Source organism: Bubalus bubalis, chromosome 1, assembly GCF_019923935.1.
Source record: "Bubalus bubalis isolate 160015118507 breed Murrah chromosome 1, NDDB_SH_1, whole genome shotgun sequence".
NCBI classification, from domain to species: domain Eukaryota; kingdom Metazoa; phylum Chordata; class Mammalia; order Artiodactyla; family Bovidae; genus Bubalus; species Bubalus bubalis.
This window is the reverse complement of record NC_059157.1, coordinates 11,419,840-11,436,614: the sequence shown is the minus strand read 5'-3', so window position 1 is coordinate 11,436,614 and position 16,775 is coordinate 11,419,840. Positions and strand designations below refer to the sequence as shown.

Sequence of the window (16,775 nt, the reverse complement as noted above, 5' to 3'; positions counted from 1 at the left end):
ACTGTTGGCTTTCAAAACATAATTGGACATTAGAGGGAATTACTATACTGGATATATTGCCTCTCAGGAGTAATAATGATGAAACAATAGGGTTTATTAATAGGCTCATTTCAGATGCTCAGCTTTAAGCAAACAGATATTGAGTTTCATTCTATCTATTGAAAATACCCAAACAAGCGTTCCAGGTTGGCAACATTCATTCTGCAATTTAAATTCAGAAGGTCAGAATTTCAGCGTGTATTCAAATCAACTGCTGTTTCTACTTCTGCTGGACATTTTCGTTGGTTCAGCTTCTGATCTCCACTGCACGAAGACTCAGGGTCACAAAGGCACAGGCCAAAAACATCCTGTTAGGTCCAACTGCTCCAAAGGGTTGATGACATAGCAGCACACAAAAATAAAGAATAAGGAGACACTTCTGCAGCTTATAAGTTAATCACTATCCTTTATATTTTTGGTACATGAGGAAAGGTACAAACTTGATACCCACAATACTGTCTGCTTGTCATTTCTAGTCTGCAAGGTCAAATCTGGGTCAAACATCCACAGTCTGAAGCCACCTTCCTAATCAAAGCCATTCTCTCCAACGAGGGAAAATACTGGTCAGGCCTGATGTCGAGGAGTTCTGAGCCTGCAGAGATGAATCCAAGAGCCTTGCCTCTCTGGGCCACAACAGCAGCTCTTCTTAGTAAACGGTGCACCAATTGCTGCCATCACTGGGCATCAGCCCTCCAGTGATCAGCAAAATAAGGTCAACAAACCACCAAATCCCAAGTCCTCCAAGGGTCAAGAGCTTCCCCACTGCTGTGCCAGTGTGTCCCAGGCAGAAACGATCTACTCCAAAACATCCCAGGAAGAAAGAGTAGAGCAACGTGGTTATGAAGTAGTGTCCGGTATACCTAGACAGAGGGAATCAAGAGGAAGATGCTTACCATGTGAAAATGAAAACACTTAATGCTTTATTAGTGAATTTCACATAAGTGACAAGATGGGAAGACAGTCCCTCTGTGACTTCTTACCAAGCCCCTCTCCCCCAAAGGAAGATCTCTAGTTTGTCTAGATTCTCAAAAAGGTACTTGTGAAAGTATGGAGGGGGCTTCCCAGGTGGCGCTAGTGGTAAAGAACCTTCCTGCAATGTAGGAGACACAAGAGACGTGGGTTCAATCCCTGAGTTGGGAAGATCCCCTGGAGGAGGGCATGGCAACCCACTCCAGTATTCTTGCCTGGAGAATCCCATGGACAGAGAAGCCTGGCGGGCTACAGTCCATAGGGTCGCACAGAGTCCGACATGACTGAGTGACTCAGCACACACACACACAAGGTATAGAGGACCCAGAGGAACCAATACAGAGTTGGGCTGGATAAGAAACTATTAAGGACATTTACAGGACAGGTATCCTGGTTGGAGTGGTGTCTGGGCGCCCATCCCTTTCCTGTGTAGGTTCTTATCCTGAGGGAGGCTGCAGTTCGGAATGTAGTTCTCTCATGAGGTGTTATCTTCCCTTAAATGAACACTGATATCCACGCTGCTCTCCTGCTTTTTCATGGCACCCGAAAAATGGGACTTCTTGGAAGGACTTCTGTCTTACATACTGTGATGACATTCAATTGCAGATACTCTAATGGTATCACCTAACACAGTCACAAATCTCCATCAGCAAATGGTATACATAAGTTCTGTGCCTTCAAGTGGAGTTTACAGAAAGAACCCTAATTTGTTTTTTTAAAAGTTAATTAATTTTTGGCTGTGTCAAGTCTCAGTTGCGGCACTCGGGATCTTTGCTGTGGTGTGCAGGCTTCTCATTCTTAGCACGCGGGTTCAGTCGTTGTGGTGCGTGGGCTTAGCTGCTTCGCAGCAAGTAGGAGCTTAGTTGCTGGACTAGGGATCGAGTCCACATCCCCATTGGAAGGTGGATTCTTAACCCCCAGACCACCAGATAAGTCTCAATAACCCTAATTCTTCAAGATAATACTGCTTTTCAGGGAGGAAGGCCCGCACTTTTCATAATAAAATCTTTCCTCCTGAAATTCTACGGCTGTTTTCAAAGGATGTATGCCTATCGTAGGAGTTCTGAAGTTGGATCATCTGTTCCACCTCCTTCATTTTGTGAAGGGGACAGAGACTCTGGGTGCCCAGAGGTCCTTTAGCTGGTTGGTGAAAGGGACATTTAGAATTCACAGCCTCTGGCCTCCTGTCCAGTGTCCCCTACCTTATCACCTCATTGCTTGTGTCTGTGGAGTATGCACGGCAGTAATCATGCTGCCCCTTTAACACTTAAGGTAAAAGAAAAAAGTCAACATCAAGAGAGGACAGAACAGCCCTACCTCCATCTAAGTACCAGCTACTCCATGCAGACAGTACTTACTTTATACAAGGTTTGTTCTCTCGGAGGAAGGTCCTCGGGCTGGCACACTCGATTCCATCCAGGGCCCGGCACTGCACGCGAGTGTGCTCCACATCTCTGTAGGCCTGACCCCCAAACTGTGGGGTAACAACCACAACAGAACAACCAAACTAGCCAGAGCGAGCAACACAAAACATCTCTTCATATGAACTAACAAAAGCTGGCCCAGGACAATAACTATTCTAACAAAGGTGGGGGTAAAGCTGAGCTGAAGAGCGAGGAGTTTAGTGACCATACTTCAAGAGATTTTCAATGAGTCGATCCTAAATGGACATGGTTTTAAATAAACTCCCTTTCATTTTCTTTCCTTGTGACTACCTTCTTTGATAATATAGTACAGAAGTTTAAAATCAGTTTCACGAAATGCCATTTTGGATTAGCGGGACACAGTGCTTTAATTAATCCTATATTTACAGAAGAGAAGAGCACATGAGTGCATATTTGGGAATGGGTATTCAAAAAGTCAATGTGTAGAGACTATCATACAGAGTGAAGAAGAAAGAGAAAAATGTCGTGTATTAACGCATACATGTGCAGTCTAGAGATGTGGTACCAATGAACCTATCTGTAGGGCAGGAATAGAGACACAGATGCAGAGGATGGACTATGGATGTGGATGTGACGGTGGGGAGGGGAAAGGAGAGGGAAGAACGAATTGAGAGAGCAGAACTGATGCACATACGCTACCAAGTGTAAAACAGCTAGTGGGAAGCTGCCGAATGGCACAGGGAGCTCACCTTGGTGCCCAGTGATGACCTGGGGGCAGGGGATGGGCGGTGGGTGGGAGGGAGGCTCGGGAGAGAAGGCATATACGCATACATACAGCTGACTCACGCTGTTGTACAGCAGAAATTAAAACAACACTGCACAGCAATTATACTCCAATTAAAAAAAAAAGTCAATGTGTATTTGAAGTCTATTTTATGTATATTATAAATGAACATCGTTAGGAAAGAACTCAGCATGTCAACTGACTCAGGACTTTATGCAGGTCTCCAAACTGTGATTTTCAGCTCACATCCATAGTAATGTAATACATCTATATGTAAGTTTAAATTCCAGCAAAACATTTCAGAAGACCTCCGACCCTTTGTGTAACTGAATTCTAGCAGAGGAAGCACAGCTGGGCATTCTCCACATTGGCACCTTATTAAGTACTTCACTACTGTTCTTGCTGGAACATTCCTCAAAGGGAAGTGGGTGGAACGTGAGGATGTTTACTCTTTCCCCTCCCTTGGGATTTGGGGGCCCAAATGCTGACAGTCCCCCAGGACTTCTGGGAGAAGTGACAGTCTGAGCATCTTGACAGGATCAGCCCAGTGTTTTAATGAAAATGGGCAAAAGTAAGTATTGTATAGAGATCACTTATTTTTGCCTATTTTCATTAAACACTGGGTTGATCCTGTCAAGGTGCTCAGACTGATCTCTATATGATACTCTGGGCTTCCCTGGTGACTCAGTGGTAAAGAACCTCTTTGCCAATGTGAAAGATGAGGGTTCAATCCCTGTGTCAGGAAGATCCCCTGAAGAAGGAAATGGCAACCCACTCCAGTACGCTTGCCTGGGAATTCCCATGGACAGAGGAGCCTGGTGGGCTAGTCAATGGGGTTGCAAAAGAGTTGGTCACGACTTAGTGACTGAACATGAGCATACAGTGCTCACTCAAACTTTTATCAATAATTACCCATAGAACAAAATCTCATTGTATTGAAAATATTTCTTTACTTGTGATTGCAGCAAGAGTTGCCTTTTTGGCCTTGTTACTTTCAGGTTTATTTCCCTGTGTCTGATTTAGTAACAAGGAATATTTTCCCATAATTCTCTTATAGCTGACAGTGTCTTGACTTGCATTATGCAGCATAATATAATGGTGAGTCAACAGAGGGGAGGAAGTATATGAACTTCGCTGGTTCTGGGGAGACTGACTAGGAAGCATGCGTCCAGCTTCAGGGATATTATTAATGGAACTGAAGGGCTTCTTTTCATTCTAAGAGGCCATTGTTATCCAAGGCTCCTTCTGAATGCTACAACCCCCTACAAAGACATATAATGATGAAAAGTGAAAGTGTTAGTTGCTCAGTGTGTCTTACTCTTTGTGACCCTGTGGGCTGTAGCCCACCGGGCTCCTCTGTCCATGGGGATCTCTAGGCAAGAATACTGGAGTGTGTTACCGTTTCCTTCTCCAGGGGATCTTCCTAACCTAGGGATGGAACCTGGGTCTCCTGTGTTAGCAGGCGGAGTCTTTACCACCGAGCCACCAGGGAAGTATACTGATAGGCCTGATCTATTTCCTAAGGACGTGCTGGAAACTGCTTGCCTAGTGAAAAGAAAGGTCATTGGCAAGAGGAGCTTTGCCCCAAATGCATATGTAACAAAGATACTGCTGAATCCAGCATCAGTTTTAGAAATTGCATAAACCTTCCTTTTGCTCTTTCAGGAAAATACGTGCCTTGAAGGGTAGTCAGGGCTGATATCTGAGCTTCAAATCTGTCAATCACAATGGTCAAAGGAACTAAAGACAGATTGGTCTTTGCACCTGTGTAGTTTTGGCACAGAGCCTGCTTCTTTCTGAGAAGACTAAATGTCTTGTTCAACCACTGACCCTGATCACACTGGAAATTTTCAGTAACAGTCATTTCAATGAATTTTACAAAAATATAATTTCATACTCCTCATAGTTTTCTGTAATAGCATTTAGGCAATATTGTTTCTCTATGGAAGTTTGCTTATAAAACCAAACAAAAACCCACCTTGAGACAACCATAACCAAGTTCCTGGAATGCTGTTGTGTTTCCAACATGATCCACTGGGTCTTCACATTCTATAAATTCATCAGGTCTGTAATTCACCAGTAAGATCATCATTAAGGTCTTTCTAAATGGCTGTTTACAGATATATAGTCATAACAGGCAAGAGACATTTCTGCAAATTTTCTGGGGGTTAATGTCCCTCTGAGTCTTTCCCAAGACAAGAGATTCTGTCAATTAGGCTGAAGGACAGCAGGTCAAACAGCCATCCAATGACCCTTTGGTTAAGGCGGGGTGGGGATGAGGGGTGTTTCTGGTCCTTTTTCTACACCGATTCTACCTCTGCCAAGGCTTCATCTCTTCCTTAGGCAAACAGCCACAAGGCTATGGGGGCAAAATCCAGGCCAAAGGATTCCCAGCTCTCTTGCATTTTTCAAAAGCCTTTTCTTATTTGATTTAAAAAAGACATTAAAAGTTTTGACTTGGTTCTGCAACGCTAAGGTTACTGCTTTTATTTTTTTAAGGAGGTGCCACGTAGAGGAGAGTGATTTACTCCACTTGTGCACCACTCAGTACCAGCACGAACGAGGGTGTCTCCTTCGGTTAAAGGGAGCAGGTACAACCTCTTACCCTTCTTCCTCAGGCTATATAATGTCACTGTTTCCTAGTTCTCCTCTTTGGGGAGCCCAAAGGATCAGCCACCGACACAGAGGGGTTTTCCCCTGCAGGAGTGCGTTGAGTGAGAAACCTGTCATGGTTATTTTTCTCTCTTGTGTCGACGATCAGGTAGATCCTCCAGGTGGAGAGGGACTGGGGGGCGGAGGGAAAGCAGCCTACCTCCCCCCGTCCCCCCGCACAACCCCAGTGTATGCCAGGGACCCCATCTCCATCTCCACCCGCCTCGACGACAGGGTAGCTTACAGGTAAGAGCAAAGGATGACTGGAGAGTGGGGGTCGCCATACTCCCAGCTCGCAGCGCCGGGGGAGCCCTCCGGGTGGGTGGCGCCAGCGGATGTGAGCTCGGGCTCGGCGGTGGCGTTGTGCGAGTGGCTCCGAGACACACAATGCAGCAGCAGTAGATTTCCCAGCAGCAGAGCCGCCTGGCCGCACAGAAGTAAGTAACTCACCGGGTAACCCCCCAGCACCATCTTCCTGGGCCCAGAGGCGGAGATCCGGCCTCAGACCCCCGGCCCCAAGCCGGCAACCGCGGACCCAGGCCCTGCCTGGTCAAGGCCTCTCCGCGGAGCCCCACGCCTCGATGCCAAACAGCCAATGGGAGCTCAGATTTTTACGTCCCGCCCAACTCAGACAGCCAATAAGGAAAGGCTGCGCAGGAGGCGGGCCTGCGTTTCGTTTCTGCTGGTCAATTCCGCTTCTGGGGCTCACGCTCCGCCTTCTTTTCCGTGACGAGTGCTTCTTCCAATAGGCTCCCTCGACCCGCCCAGGAGTAGGCGGGCCTTGAAGCAGGAGGGCGGGGCGATGATGATGGGCGGGGTCGGCTCCTGAGAGGGTCTGAGGGGACCGGAGAGAAAGCCCGTTCTCACTCGCCCGGGACGGAGCGCTCCGTACGTCAGTCAGGCGAGCGGGCGCCGCGTCGGAAGCGAGCTCGGACCGGAGCCGAGTTGCGTCAGTGCCGAGCGCGCGCGCATCGCTGCCAGCCCTGGGGCCCTGGCGGGGCTGGGGAATCGTGGAGCGGGCGGAGGCAGGGGCGACCTAGTGCTGAAGAGAACCTGCGGGCTCGGGCTGAGATGGGGTCGGGCGTGGGCTCGCCCTCTGAGACTCTCCGCGTCCGGTGGCTTCTGTTGGTGGGCTTGCTGAGCCCAGCCCTCGGCGGAGCTCGGTCAGGTGGGTGTCCACCCCCAGGGACCTTTCGGGATTCCAGTTTCCTAGGGCCGGGATGCTCGGAATTTTTACCCCGCGGTGCATGAGAGTGGCGGGGCCTGGCCTGGGCACTGGAACCCGACCCGAGTCGGGAGGCGGAGCCGCTGGGCTGCCTGTGGACCAGGGCTCGGACCCGAGGCTCCGGGTCTGGGCGCCCCCAGTTCTCCTGGGCACTGTACTCGGGTCTGGTTCCCAGTCCTCGGTCTCTTGCCGAGCAGAGCCTTTTGGGGGTGAGCCCGACCCCCAGTCTCGCGCCAAGCTGGGTGCCCCCTCGTAAGACCCTCCTGGGGTGACTCTCGGTCCGACCCCGAACCTCAGGGACTCGGCTGAGAGCCTGGGAAGCTGGCTGAATGCGCGCGGAGGGTTTGAGAAGTGCTTTTGAGAAATGGAGCTGGGGTTTGCTTGAAGGGTAAATGTCACTGGGAAAGAGACCGGGAGATGGAACTTTTTGCTCCAGGTTTTCATGATTTGAAATTTTGACCATCATTTTATTAGCGGAGTCACCAGTAGGTACCACAGGGCTGAATTTAGCGATGAAATAAGAGGAGGGGGGAATTGCTTATTTTTGGGGCCATTTTGTTGTTTTAGTAAGAATACTTCTTCTTTTTTTTTTTTTTTTTGGAAACGAAGTGCTACATTTTTATAGCCAGTCTTTTATCTCCGTTTTTGCTGGGTTGGTAATGTCTCAAATCCAGGCAGATAATCCCTACTCTGCTTAAGTCACAGGCTTACGGTAAGAATTGAATCATTTACGTGAAATAGCTTTTGACTTGTGAAGCTCTCCTTAAATACATAAGGTATTTGTATTGGAGATGCTCAGACATAGTGGAAACATTTAAATTGCCAACACTAGCTTCTTTCTGAAAACACTCTTTTGTTTTGGCTCGTGTTAAATTATTGTTTGCATGGCTGTGTTTTCTTTATCAGCCATACAGTATGATGGAGAATGGGGTTTCTACTAAATCGTTATCTTGAGAGTTTTTCAAAGGTGAGGATTTCAGTGCAGGACTAAATTTAGATTTTTTTTCTCCTTATTTTATTATTTTTAAATTAAGAAAATTTGCACCATTGCAGGAATTTTAAAGCTCTCAGTACTGAAACTTTCTTGACTGGGAAGGTACCAAATCTTTTCTGTTTGAAACTGTTTTTGCTATGGTGTTCTATTAATACATGGTTAACATTTACCAGCGTTTAAGGGGCAGTAGGTTAAACATCTGGAGTTTTAGTAATCCATGATTCTGTTTGGAATACTTTAAATAAGACTGATTTTTAAAGTTTATGTATTGATTTTTACATTGCTGCATATAGATGGATGGAATATCCTTATGTTTTTTAACAACAGCTTTAACAGTTTATAGTGTAATAGTCCCTCACTTAAACACGTATATGCTTTCAAAATTTAATCAGCCTTCATTGAACACCTATGAACACCGAGCTCAGTGCTTGTGGAGGGGCACAGAGTGACCAAATGTGCTGAGTTTATCTGAAGGATGTAGGGGAAGGTTTTATTGAGAAAGTGATATTTGAACTGATCTGTATGGGTGAATATTCAAGGACAGGAATTCAAAGCAGAACGGTTTTTGCAAGAGTCTAGAAAGATAAGAACAGGACTAGTTAAGGAATGGTGAGAAATCACCAGGGGTCCACCTGAAAGGGAGGTGTGGATAAAACTAAGGTAAGTTGATACCAGTTGGGGAGAGTCTTCTGTGATGTGCTATGGGATTTGGACTTTACCCTGGAGTAAGTTCTTTGGGCAGGATGGTTTTTAAGTAGGGCTGTGGGCTTCTCAGGTGAAGTGGTAAAAGTTTACAGTGGTGAAGAACCCACCTGCCAGTGCAGGTCAAATGTAAGAGATGTGGGTTCAATCCAAGATCCCTTAGAGGAGGGAATGGCAGCCCACTCCAGGATTCTTGCTCGGAGAATCCCATGGACAGAGGGTTGCAAAGAGTTGGACACCACTGAAGCAACTTAGCATGCACTTAGCACGTGGTATAACTTAGATTTGCGGTCGCTGTAACTGGCTACACAGTGGAGGACAGACGATAGGAGGGAGGGACTGGAGGCTGGGATAGACCGGTTAAGAGGCTTTGTGCTAGTGTGCAGTGTAAATCATGTTTCCCTACGGGAATGTTCTTCTAGAATCAGCTGACCAGATTTTTGCAATACGGGATGTTTAAAACATGCGCTGAAACCATTTCAACTAATGAAAGAGGAATTTGAGTACTCAGTAAGAACCACCCACACATCAGTTACTCTAGGAGTTAAATAGATTTTGTAGGATTTTTTAAAAAGAATTTTTACTATTTATAACAGTTGTGTCAATGAGGAAGTGCAGTATACATTCCAAAAAGCTGACATAGTACACTTAAAAAAAAAAAAGAAAAACTAGGGCTGACAAAGGTAACTTTGTATCATTGAGGAAATTAGGCAGGTATGAAACCTCACTGGATTTTTTTCTTTTAAGGTAGTGATTATGATGTACAGACCTAAATCTTTTTTTTCCAAGACTACAATTCTAGAGGAAATGAGTTTTAAAGCTTACTCATGGTGAATCACTGTAAAATGAACTAGGTGGTAAGAACCTGGTCCATACTAATTTTGTTTTTAGGTGCTTGTGAATTGTTTGAATTTGGTATGTTTGTGCTAAATAGGAGAATTTAGTCTTTTAAATATAAAGATAATTTGTTTCACACTCTTATGTAAGAAAATAAGAGCATTTACAATGAAAATGTAAGCCAACAAAACAAGTTGCTGGCTTCCAATACTGTTTTCCAAACATACTTTGAATTTTACCTTACCAGGAGTTCCCTGGTGGGCCAGTGATTAGGAACTGGTTATTTCATCGAACCATAGGTTCGATCCTTAGTTGGGGAATTAAGATCCCACAAGCCACGTGGCGTAGCCAAATAAAAATAAAAAATAAAATTTACCTTACCAAAGTTGACTATGTATGTATATATTTTTAAATCCTGCTTTATTGTAGAATCCCCCCAAAGATGCAAACTCTTAAGTAACTGGAAGCTTTTTCTTTGGAATAGCCACAAGCTCAAATATACGACATAGATAGGCTCATGATATTTCTTTTTTTTTTTTCCTTGATGCCTAGTATACAGACTTCCCTGGTGGCTCAGACGGTAAAGAATCTGTCTACAATGCGGGAGACCTGGGTTCAATCCCTGGGTTGGAAAGATCTGCTGGAGAAGGAAATGGCAATCCACTCCAGTACTATTGCCTGGAAAATCCCATGGGCAGAGGAGCCTGGTAGGCTACAGTCCATGTGGTCACAAAGAGTTGGACACGACTGAGCGACTTCACTTTCCTTTCCTTTCTTATACAGCAGAGACTTGGAGTTATGCCATCTTTTGTGTCAGAACTATGGCCGACATAGTTCTGCCTCATAAGTAAATCCTGGTCCTCTTGGTATCACAGTAACTAACCCCTCCTACTACCCTGCCTTTGAATGGGGCCAACATAGACCAAATTAAAGTTGAATTGCACTTTGAATTGTATAGCCTTGTTCATATGTCAAGATGTTATTGTATCAATAGTTTATTTTTCATTTTGTGATGTGTCATTTGAGTCAAACAGTTTTCCCCAGAGTGAGTTAGGGAATGTGAGAAGTTCACCTATTCAGCTTTTTAAAAATATACAGTTGCTTTGTATTTATGTTGATTTTAACATAAAGAATTAGAGTATTTCAGCATATAGTAAGTAAAAATGATGTTACTGTCAAACATTTGTCATCAGTTCAGTTCAGTCGCTCAGTCGTGTCCGACTCTTCGCGACCGCATGAATCGCAGCACGCCAGGCCTCCCTGTCCATCACCAACTCCCGAAGTTCACTCAGACTCACATCCATCGAGTCAGTGATGCCATCCAGCCATCTCATCCTCTGTCGTCCCCTTCTCCTCCTGCCCCCAATCTCTCCCAGCATCAGAGTCTTTTCCAGTGAGTCAACTCTTCGCATGAGGTGGCCAAAGTACTGGAGTTTCAGCTTCAGCATCATTCCCTCCAAAGAAATCCCAGGGCTGATCTCCTTCAGAATGGACTGGTTGGATCTCCTTGCAGTCCAAGGGACTCTCAAGAGTCTTCTCCAACACCACAGTTCAAAAGCGTCAATTCTTTGGCGCTCAGCTTTCTTCACAGTCCAACTCTCATATCCATATATGACCATATGAAAAACCATAGCCTTGACTAGATAGCCCTTTGTTGGCAAAGTAATATTTCTGCTTTTGAATATGCTATCTAGGTTGGTCATACCTTTTCTTCCAAGGAGTAAGTGTCTTTTAATTTCATGGCTGCAGTTACCATCTGCAGTGATTTTGGAGCCCCCCAAAATAAAGTCTGACACTGTTTCCACTGTTTCCCCATCTATTTCCCATGAAGTGATGGGACCAGATGCCATGATCTTTGTTTTCTGAATGTTGAGCTTTAAGCCAACTTTTTCACTCTCCATTTTCACTTTCATCAAGAGGCTTTTGAGTTCCTCTTCACTTTCTGCCATAAGGGTGGTGTCATCTGCATATCTGAGGTTATTGATATTTCTCCTGGCAATCTTGATTCCAGCTTGTGCTTCTTCCAGCCCAGTGTTTCTTATGATGTACTCTGCACATTTGTCATACTGTAGGACAAAACCCATTCCCATACATGGGAAATGCTTCTTTCTCTTGGACATTTTTTTTTTCCTTTTCAAGAGATTTTTTTTTTTATGGTTTAACTTATTTTAGAAAGGATCCTCCCCACCCTTTCCTTTAGTAGTTCCTAAGAACTCTCATACAAGTAGAGCCCTAGAGAGCCCATTCCACTTCCTTTGATAGGTTGGAATCTTGTTATGAATAGAAGCTCCCACCTCGGCTGCTTAAGTGGGGAGGGTAAGCAGTGTATGAAGTGTATAATGTATCAATACAATAAGTTCTCTTCATGCAAATGAGTTCTGTCCCGAGAGTGCCTTCCTAAGTCCAACAAAGTTAAACTAGGTACCCAACTAACACAATCAACTGTATGATACTGTACTGTAATAGGCTTAGAAAACTTTTCACACAAATATACATAAAAAACAAGCACAAATAAAAACATTTGCAATCTTACAGTACAGTACCTTAAAAAGTGCAGTAGTGCAGCACAACAGCTGGCGTACATGGGCACGCTTGCATCTGTGAAAGTTTGCAACTTCAAGGTTTGTATGTAGGGGACTTATTGCACAGTGAAATATAGCATTGCATTAACATGGACAAATATGTGGGCATGAGGCTTTGTGGGAAATTGCTATGAAAGATGCTAATCATAAAAAATAAAGCTTATTTCAGGTAGTGCATGAAAATTTGCAATTATAAGCTCTGTGTATGTATAAGCTGTAAAGATCAAAAGAGGTCATTTACTCAGTATATTTATTGAATGTCTATTGCACTAGTGCAGGAAACAGGATGAATAATGTACCGCCCTTTGTTTCAAGAAACCTAAATTTCTTGGTAGAGGAATTTAAATCCTCTGTGGTATTAAATCTTATAAATGGTGTTTTTTCCTGAAGGACTGCTTACACACAAACAATGACAAAAGCCCTGTTTGTTTTTAAATGTAAAAATAGGTAAATGTAAAACAAAAGGTGATAACGCAAAAAATGTCAGAATATAGAACACAGCAGTGGAAATTATGATTATGTTTGAAGATAGCTATTAATGTATATGTTCATTTGGCATTGACCTTGTAAATGGAATGAAAATACATGGCTCAGAATCACAGTGATTTATGAATCTAATTAGTTTCTCTTCAAGAAATACTTCAGACAACAGAATTATCTTCAGCCTGTATGTTGAACCCAGGTTTATTTTCTGTAGTGGAAGTACTTAAGGGTGACTCTTTGTTGACATAGTAGTTGGGAAGGAAAAGAGAAAGTCCTTGGCTGAGGGTTCACATTTGTTTGCTTTGCATTTCGGTAGAATTCTTTTAACTTATTTCCGTCTACAGTCATAACGGAGGAAGGACTTCAGTGCCCGGGGCACAGAAAGCCAAACTGTGACAGCAGGTGTTTGCAGTCAAGTCAGGATTTGTTGTACCGAGTGGGAGACAAGTCTCAGATCCACTTCAGCTTGGCTTTTGAGTTTTTTTCCAAGGAGAAGAGCAAAAATGCTGGAATTTCTCATCATCTTCTAGCATTTCTTTTTTTAAAACCTTTAAATTTTTTATTGGGGGTATAACCTATTAACAATGTTTTGACAGTTTCAGGTGGGCAGTGAAAGGGTTCAGCCATATGGATTCATGTATCCATTCTCCTCCTGGGCTTCCTGGGTGGCTCAGTGGTAAAGAATCTGCCTGCCAATGCAGGAGACATGGGTTCAGTCCCCGGGGTTGTGAAGGTGCCCTGGAGAAGGAAATGGCAATCCACTCCAGTATTCTTGCCTGGAGAATGCCATGGACTGAGGAGCCTGGTGGGCTACAGTCCATGGGGTTGCAGAAGAGTCAGACATGACTTAGCGACTAAACAGCAACAACAACAACTCTCCCCCAAACTCCCCTCCCATCCAGGAACAACAGCAACAACAGCAACTCTCCCCCGAACTCCCCTCCCATCCAGGAACAACAGCAACAACAACTCTCCCCCAAACTCCCCTCCCATCCAGGCTGCCATGTAACACTGTTCCATCTGCTATACAGTGTCATTTTCTGACATTTTGTAATTGTGGTTCTGGGAGCCAGAATGTGTCTGGTTTATGATTCGCTGGCCAGGTGGTCCGTGGCAGGAGGCCTGTGAGCTCATCCTGCCCTGGAGAAATGATCTGAGTTTATACAGGAATGATAGATAGTATCTACAACAGAAGTTTCATCACCTCAACGATGTTACCGGCAACCACAGTCTTAGTCACCTGACTCTGGTTGATGTGTTCAGTTAGTGTAGGACTAAGGTCAGAGGGGACAAGAAAGGGGATAGAGTTTGGAATAGAGAGATTAATCATAAACTCAGTAAGGGGACTCAGTTTCACAGGTACTGTTATACAAGATGTAGTCAGACTTCCTCCAAAACACAGTACATAAAATACCTAAGGAATTAGCAGAAGAAAAAAGTGCTACTAACTCACATCTTTTTCTTTTACTAAGTATAGGACATTTTAAGTTTCCTGTTTCAACTCTTATCTCCAGCCCATGTTTCCTAGTAATGTGACTTTTGTCACGTTATACACAAGGTCACATAAGCATCAAATTCTGTCACATTTGAGCTGATTGTATTAAGATTTTACTTTGCATTGTGAACTGTCTGCAGCTGCTAAGCGTTTCAGTCGTGTCCGACTCTGTGCGACCCCATAGATGGCAACCCACCAGGCTCCTCTGTCCCTGGGATTCTCCAGGCAAGAGTGCTGGAGTGGGTTGCCATTCTACCAGTGGTTTTTTTTGGGGGGGTGATTTTGCTCCCTAGAAGGCATCTGGAGGATATTTTCTAGTTATCACACCAGTGGAGCTTCTGGATAGGGTGGGTAGAGGTCCTCACCACCCTGCTTTGGCCAGAAAGACACCCACAGCAAAGAGTTTTCTGGCCCCAAATGTCAATAGTGCTGAGGCTGAAGCTTTGTAGTACAGATAATGTGGACGCACGTCCTTGACAGTGACATGGGAAACTTGGTCTTTTGATTCCCATGAGAAAGGGCTACTAATTAAGGACTAAAAAATAAAAGGAATTTGGGGAAAATCTATGCAAGGTATGAGCGGGCAAAAGAATACAAATAAGCCAAGACTAGTGATAAAGGAGTGTTGAAAAAATATGGGAAGGAGGGTTTTCATACAACTAGTGTATATTTATTTTTGAATGACATAACCGTAATATGTGCATTTCTTATGATGTTTTGAACTCCTAAGGCATTCAGAAAGTGGATCTTTGGATTTTAAAACCAAGAAGTCAGTAACAGAATAATAGCTCTTATGTGTAGAAGTTATTTTGGTGTGATGTAGTTGTGAAAGTCTTTAAAAGATAAATGATTAATTTTGCTTTTTTTTCCAAAACAAGAATTGTGGTTGAAAATGTATGGAAGGAAAGGATGTGTCATATTCCTTTATTGGATTTTCATTCTTTGCTAACAATCTTGGTAAAAAAAAATCCATAGCTTCAGTCCTGGCTGGAAATTAGTCCTGACCTTAACAGGTTTCAGTGTGAGAGCTCTTTAGATATGTGCCTGCTCATTTGTAGTTATCTTTTCTGAGGTATTTCTTTTTCTCTGTGATGTTTGTTTCTGAGTTGTAACAAAGAAATTTCAGTTGAGTTGCATATGGTTTAGCTCCTAGCTAAGAGTTGCCTGAGCCTACTAACATTTATATCCCTGCCTGTAATGGTTTACTTAAAAAATCTTTTATTTTGAAATATTTATAGAATCTCAGGAAATACATATAAATGCACAGAATGATTGACTTTTCATCACACACAGCTTCTTGTCTGTTACCCATGGAAAGCATTTTATTCCTATCATTGCTTCTAGAGTGACCTAGTAGTTGAACAAATGACCATGATCTAGAACAAAAGTATTAAGGGAGTTTGAGAAAACTGAAGGTCCTTGAAAGGTTTATTTTGGGCGAGGAAATAGTTCTATACCTCAGTTAATTTAGGATTAAGGATATTTTTACTTAGTGCTTTGAAACCTGCATCTGTTAAGGCCATGGATTGCTTTTGAGATGGCTCCCAACTGACAACTCCAAATATCTGAGGGATATTTTGTCATAGCGTGTCATAAGGATGCCTTTTGTCAAGTAGCCCCTGATTGCTTTTGTGTGTATTGCAGTCCATTTCTAGTATTTTTATGTGATGATGTGAAGCTCCATTTAGTTGCTGTTGTGCCAAACAGGGTAAAGAGTTTGAAAACTGTTAGTGTGACGTGTTGTATTGAACATAAAATAAGTTATATTTTCCTGTTTACATTGTATCTTTAAAAATTTTAAACTAGACAAGATTATAGACATTTTATTGCACAGTGGTGTTTTGTGGAAGGTTAGACTTCATTTTAATCTGCATTTGAGACCTCTGAGGGACATAAGGCAGTTAAGGAGTGAATGACCATTAAGAGTTTGGATGGAAAGAAGGTGAGTGGGAGTAGAAGGTGTCATAATCTAGATGTGAAGTTAATGAGACTGATGGGTAGAAATTAGGTGCTGAGATTCTAGATAATCAGTACTTTAAGTAGTGTATACTTTTTTTTTTTAAGTTGAAGAAACACCTTTTTTCTTCCCCTTTTAATTTCAGCAGTAATTTGGGGTTTCAGAATACTTCCACTGCAGGGGGCGCGGGTTTGATTCCTGGTCAGGGAACAAAGATTCCCGCATGCTGCAGCCAAAAGGAAAAAAAAAAAGTAACAAACTCCTGTGTACCTAGATTTTAATATAATTAAATATAATCCATATTTTAATATAATTTCATATGTGTCCGATCCCTCAAAGGCACACTGAATTATTTTAATGCAAATCCTGGATGTCATGTCATCTTGCCCTTGAATATTTAGAATGAATCTCTATGACATCAGGACTTTTAAAGAAAACCTTACCCACAGTATGCTTATTACACTTTAAAAAATTAACACTAATTCCTCAAGATTTTCACATATCTATGCAGTGTTAAAATGAGACTGTATCAGATGCCAGCATGGGGGGTGTGTCTTCCTAAGGGATTTATATGGCCTGTTTTAATTATGTCCAAATTTTGCTTAAGTGATGACTTTATTTTTTTATAGTTATGTTATTTTTCAAATAATACATGATTATTTAATACCTTT

At 43.2% G+C, this 16,775-nt stretch overlaps 2 protein-coding genes across 2 annotated transcripts in view; one reads left to right on the top strand and one right to left on the bottom strand.

Moving 5' to 3' along the window:
• Positions 1 to 428: 428 nt before the first annotated feature.
• Positions 429 to 6,422, bottom strand: TM2D2 (TM2 domain containing 2). The gene is made up of 4 exons (XM_006052216.4): positions 6,074 to 6,422; positions 5,156 to 5,243; positions 2,367 to 2,482; positions 429 to 899 (listed from the first exon to the last, which is right to left on the bottom strand). The coding sequence occupies exons 1-4, from the start codon at positions 6,298 to 6,300 to the stop codon at positions 686 to 688; spliced, it is 645 nt and encodes a 214-aa protein (XP_006052278.3). The 5' UTR covers positions 6,301 to 6,422; the 3' UTR covers positions 429 to 685.
• A 239-nt stretch (positions 6,423 to 6,661) lies between these two features.
• The window catches only part of ADAM9 (ADAM metallopeptidase domain 9), a 92,584-nt gene continuing 82,470 nt past the window's right edge, over positions 6,662 to 16,775 (top strand). Inside the window, exon 1 of the mRNA XM_025278242.3 lies at positions 6,662 to 6,997. Coding sequence (XP_025134027.2) covers positions 6,901 to 6,997 — 97 coding nt within the window. The 5' untranslated portion in view covers positions 6,662 to 6,900. The remainder of the gene's footprint in view (positions 6,998 to 16,775) is intronic.